We start from the raw sequence: 6,000 nt of genomic DNA on the forward strand, positions 1-6,000 counted from the left end.
TTTGAACACGCGCCCCTCTTTCTTCTTGTAAGTTTGAAAAAGTCCCCGTAAGAGAAATCTCTACCCTAATCAGTGGATTAGGTTTGTACTCGTTCACTGTATGAGCAAAGTCGAAATGGCCAGTTAGATGTGCAATTCACACAGAGTGATCAACGTTTAAAATCACTAAACTATACAATGATTAATATGTTAACGTTGAATGTGACGTGATGAATTCTTTATTGACAAAACAGAAAAACAGTGGCACGACACATTGTCGACAACAAAGCACAAAATCTATTTGGTCGAACGAGGGATCATATTGTGCAGAATCGCAAGCCTGACACTGAGAAGAATGAACGTAGGTCTGAAGCTTATTATAGCAGAGGACTGATGCGCTATACCCCAATATCAAATTTTCCAGAGTAGACTCATAGTAAAAGCCTGTTTATTGATATGTATGTCACTTCGGGCTGCTACACTGACGGTTTTTGATCCTGTGACTGTGACTGCTCTTGTAGCTTACACGCGATTCACCCGATGAAGGAGCTACCATACGCTCCGAAACGTCTTGATGTTCACAATAAAACAGTTGACACGCCTAAATCTGGCTTTTCTTGCGCTTTCCACTACTAAACGCCCTTTAAAGATTTATTTACGTTCGGTTTTGATGACTTTTTCACCGTCTGTATGGTAGGATTACACAATGCCATGTCGAAAGTGGTCAAATGTAACATGTCATATTTGGGATTACACTTTCTTTGGCATTGTTTAATCATAGCTTTCGGCCGTGGGAGCCATGCCAATTTACACTTATCAGAGGAATACACAAAGTACGCTGTCTAGACTACCAGTTTTGCGGAAGTCACGGTTGCTGAGCGGGTAAGGCGGCTGACTCTGTGTGCTGGCGATTAGGTACCTGAGCCCCAGGGTGCTGGTTCGAATCCCGCATGGAACTCAACCAAAAATGTACTAAGAAAGTGAAATCCCGAATATGACATGTTACGTTTGTATGATAGGCCTGAGAGACATATATTAAAACAGGAAACTGTTTTCAAACTGTGCAAATTTCAAAATTTTTATTAGCATTTCTAATGCTACGTTTTGTTGAAAACACGAAACATCTCTTGTTCTCCAACTTTGACCACAGCGATAATCCCTACATGCATCACTTTCTGTGTATTGCGCCTTCACGGTTCATGTCGCGCGTATCTAATCACTGCGCATACGAAGATACAGAATGTTTTCTGTCTGACACGACGTTACGATACTGTTTCACTTATGTATAATATCTTTCCACAATATCTCTGTTTCTAATTCCAGACTAACGCCGTTAAGACCGGTTGTCCCAAAATGTACGTATTTCATGCTGATTTAGTAAAAGATATTTTCCCCGTACACTTTACTCGCTCGAGTCTCCAATGAATCACTGATACAATGTAATGAGTAACGCCTTTAAACCCATTAGCGACCTGCTCATGTGTCATTTTAATAGAGATTCCATATAGATAACTGCTTACTGAACTGACACATCAACACCTGTTCAGATCATGACACTGTGACCTAATGAAGATTAAAGTGAAGTAAAATGTAGCGTAACATCTGCATTACATCACCTACTTAACAACCGACCTTTGGTGTAGCAAAATTTACGTACCTTTTCTGGTTCACACCTCATCCGATACACTTACATCCAATACGACAGTAAACATGTGATATAACTTAATTGGGTGTTTCAGTGTCACCGATATCCAAGAAAAATCAAGTTGGTTTCGAGAGACCACTCCAACCAGAGCCCTCAATCTACTTGGAGGATATGGTTCGTAGTGATGTTATAATAAATCATTACTTTCCAGATTTTCAGTTTACTTTAAGAGTGAAAAAAACCGGTGCTTCAGATGTATAGGTGCAAATATTTTGTAATTGACTATTTCCTTATTGGTCTGATCAGAGTTTCATAATAATGATTCTTTGGTAAACACATATCAGAGACAGACCGAAGAGGTTTGTAATAGTTTAGATATCAAACAATTGCATTTAATGTGGCCAACATTGTGGTTCATAAAGATGAGGGAACGACGGCATAGTGAAGATGACATCTCATTCATTTTTCTGTGAGGAAGAGGCCATGTGAAACAGTCTGTACAGCTTAGGTACAGTATTGTTGGGCAACAACAACGTATCAGAGGGAATTACATGGATGAAGTGGAACAAAAAGCCACTGCAGTTACACAAGAGGAAGGAGAGGATCTCGAAAAATATCTTTCCGCAAGCATACGGACTTCACTTGCTGTTAATGATGATGGTGGATGTTCTCCAATAAATTATTATGTCCTCCATTAAAAATGCTTCCACCCAATAACTGATGGCATTGAGTTAGGTATGCATCGTCAATACGTATTCTGAGACTCTTTAAATACGTTTGTACTACCACAGAGCTGTACATTTGAATCATGTCAACAGTATACTGCCCCAAAATAGGTGCGCTTGACAGTGAGAAAGGAGTTGGGGGCGGATGGTATGCTCAAACAGGTTCAGCCACTAATTGCTATCAGCATTGGAAAAGGTGAAATTGCATTTGGAGACATTCCTATCTGCAACGTACCAATGGCGACTAAAATTGATTTTAAGGTAGCCGTGGTTTAACGAACTGTTGTATTTATGGCTGAACAAATGTTTGCTAAACGTGATTGCTAAACGATCATTGCTGTTCACCTTTCAATATCCTCATGTGTGAGTATCATACTCCCAACACAGTATGTTGTATGTTGAGCAATAACATGCATTGTCAGTTGTGAAATGAGACCTTAATGTCTAGATATACTAGTACTAGCGATAGTCTTCAAAAGAGGTTATTGTGATGTTTTTCATGGATCTTTATATGAAGGTTTCTTTTCAAGACAGCAGCGGCATAATATGTACCTCCTATCGGTTTAAAGAAACCCTAACAGAAACCATGGTTAAGGAGGTTAATCAGTAATCAGCCTGTCAACGTCGAGGGTTCTGAATTCTCCGTGAGAAGAATGATCTGAATCTTTCGTGAGAAGAATGCGAGTCATTCAAACAGATATATGTCAACTCTATATCTCGAAAACGAAGATATTCGGGGAGTAAATTAACATGTTCTTTACAAAATATATAAAGCATGAATATACAATATGTATATCCACGTGTGAAGTCTGGCTACAGATGCATTCATGACAATACGGAGAAAACGTTTGATATATTTGGTGCGACTAGGAACCAAAGTCAACCCTTTGACTCGACTTTCAGATTGAAGGCATTTAGTGACAAACATTTACAAGCGATAATAAAATTTCACACAATCAAGGCACTAGCACCATCAGGTTGTCACTAAAGGGACACGCTCATAGCACTCGGTACCAGACTTCAACCAAAGGCAGATACACATCCTAAGGCAGAGGGCTCGTATCGATGTCGGGAGCACCTTTACTGGGGCCCTGGTAATGTTTCAGTAATCATGATTCCGCAAGGAGCAGCGAAGAAAAGATGAGATGTGAATATGGGACGGACACTCGCACTTTCAACCTGTGGTAAGAGACTCTTGAATGCGAACAAAATGTGATCTCACCCCCGTCACGCTGGGCGTGCAGCACGTAGAGAAGAATACACAGGCTGCACCAACTAGTAGAAACAGTGCAGGAGAACTGCAAGCACTTCTGTCTCGTGGGAAAAGCCCTCTACTGCAGACATGGTGTTGAGTCACTAGCATCGACGCCTGCGTTAGTGCTTAGAAGAATGCCCAATGCACATGAACATGACACTCTACACTAGGAGAAAGTGATAGAAGTCACAAGTTTTCACTGCTATGCATCGTCAGAAGTGCTTCGCGTGTCTGCTCCTTAACATGCACCTGAGGTACTAACGTGAGGGTCGACACAGATATAGCCCACTCTGATGAAGCGCGCATTTCAGATGCATGTTTGCGTCAGTGGGACTGCTGGAAACATTTGACTGCGGGATCTGGTTACTCTGATTTAACACTCACGTAAATTAAGATGATCTTAATACATTTTAATGCAAATTTAATCACAGGTATTATCATAAAGACGGTGACCAGTCTGGCATGTAGGAATGGGTAAAGAATACACGCTCACTAACAATATTGATAAAACATAATTATAACGTAAACATTAGCTGTGGATTATGGTAGCCATATTCCTGTGGTTAAACGGAAACATGCAGAAGATCACGAGACATTTTAACTCTAAATCATAGTTATTCCTAGTGGCATACCTTACCTATCCCAGAATTATTTCCCCTGATCCACACGCCATTTTATTACTAACCTACAACCTGCCGTTTGGCACCTGCTACCTTGTCCCACGGGGAAACTGGATGGCTGGGTCAGCGACTACGGCTAACCGTTTATCATTCCAGCAGTTAGCGGTTCTGACGACACAGCTACGATCCGCAGGGTTTTATTGACACGGAAGATCTGCCCTTGAGTTTTCCATGAGAGAAGGATTATTGAAGGTTCAGCCCATGGACTTGTTGGCTGAGTACTTTAATCCAGCAGGGGCTTTTGAAGAAAAGATGGAACTGTCACATGGGCTTTATCAGTACACTTTGCCAGCCCCATTGGAGGAACAGGAGATTGAAGTATCTGTTGAACTAGGATCGTCGGGTTGTTTATCTCTAGAACGGATTCCCAAGCTGTCATTACCACACTCATCGTCACTTTAAAAAGTGTTGGAGGATTATAACTTAAGCCTCTCCATGACTACGAACTAGAGTTTGTGTCATTCCTGATCGGTTATCCCAAATTCAGGATGGAGTCATTGGCAAATCTACGCACTTTGATACTCCAGGATTCAATGGTCATAAGCATACACCTCAAGGACGTAAACCTCCGACAGTTTCAGTTCAGGGTTCGGTCATTTGGAATATCACTAGCACCATGACTATTCACGAAGGTAATCTCTCCGATCAGCTGTTGCCTCAATTATGGATGTTCAGAGATTTTCTCTAGGCCTTGACGTGTCGATGCACAAAATTATTGGATTATATCGTGTCCTACGATATTTCCTAAGTGGGACTTAACTTTGGTGTTGAAATATCTCCAGAAATCTCCTTACGAACCCATGCAGGATGCTCCACAGAAGTTTCCTGCTTTTCTCTTGCCCTTTGCGACGGCTTCCAGGGTCTCTGAGACGCATGCGATAGATAATAAATCCATTTCCTTTTCGGAAGGATACAAACAGATAACTTGTCTCGACTCTATTGCCAAAAATCAAACTTCCGCCTGTGATCCACTAGGACATAGGATATACTACATTCCTCGTCTATCCCACCTCTACATCTAGGTCAGATAGGACAAGACTCTTGTGCCCCATTTGTGCTTTGCTTTGGTACATTCATCATACTTCAACGTTTAGGTGTAATCGCGCTAGATTACGTATTTCATGCAAGACTAATGTAGATTCAGAGGTATCTCAGAATAAGATATCCTCCTGGCTCAGAAAGGATATTGCTTTATGCATATCGGGACCAGAATAAAGACTTAGTGAATCTTACATCCCCCCCCCCCCCCCCCCCTCCCCCTTGAAATAAAAGCTTATTCTAGCTGGTCGTCAGTTTTGTGAGAACAAGTTGTGGCAATTTGTCAGTGGAAAACGAATAACACCTTTATCCATTTCCATCTCGGAGAAGTTGCTTCTTCTTTTGAAGGCCTTTACTCATCGGGACTTTACTGGCGTCTCAGCACCTCACCTGATTGTCCCTAGGAAGTGGAGGTTAAGATGTTCATCTACAACAATTAGATGGCTTAGTGAGAGATGGACCCTTGGACTGATCAGTCGAGGTGTGGGGGCTAGGTTAAGAGAGGGTATATTTTCGTCTAAAACTACTAGATGGCAAAGTGAGGGATGGAACCTTGGATGGAAAGAACCTTACATACATAAGTATTATCTTACTGAGGGTCTAACTTTTCCCAGAGGTTCAAACTTCCAGACTATGGTTGCAATATTGGGAATATCACTTTATATCTATTTAACCTTA

At 41.3% G+C, this 6,000-nt stretch overlaps 1 protein-coding gene across 1 annotated transcript in view; it reads left to right on the forward strand.

Moving 5' to 3' along the window:
• Window positions 1–5,762, forward strand: part of LOC137260785 (protocadherin Fat 4-like) — a 51,319-nt gene extending 45,557 nt beyond the window's left edge. Inside the window, exons 26-28 of the mRNA XM_067798355.1 lie at window positions 1,303–1,334; window positions 1,719–1,798; window positions 5,727–5,762. Of these exons, the coding sequence (XP_067654456.1) occupies window positions 1,303–1,334; window positions 1,719–1,798; window positions 5,727–5,762 (148 nt within the window). The remainder of the gene's footprint in view (window positions 1–1,302; window positions 1,335–1,718; window positions 1,799–5,726) is intronic.
• Window positions 5,763–6,000: the final 238 nt, after the last annotated feature.

The sequence above is a fragment of the Haliotis asinina genome, chromosome 14 (genome assembly GCF_037392515.1).
Source record: "Haliotis asinina isolate JCU_RB_2024 chromosome 14, JCU_Hal_asi_v2, whole genome shotgun sequence".
Taxonomy (NCBI): Eukaryota; Metazoa; Mollusca; class Gastropoda; order Lepetellida; family Haliotidae; genus Haliotis; species Haliotis asinina.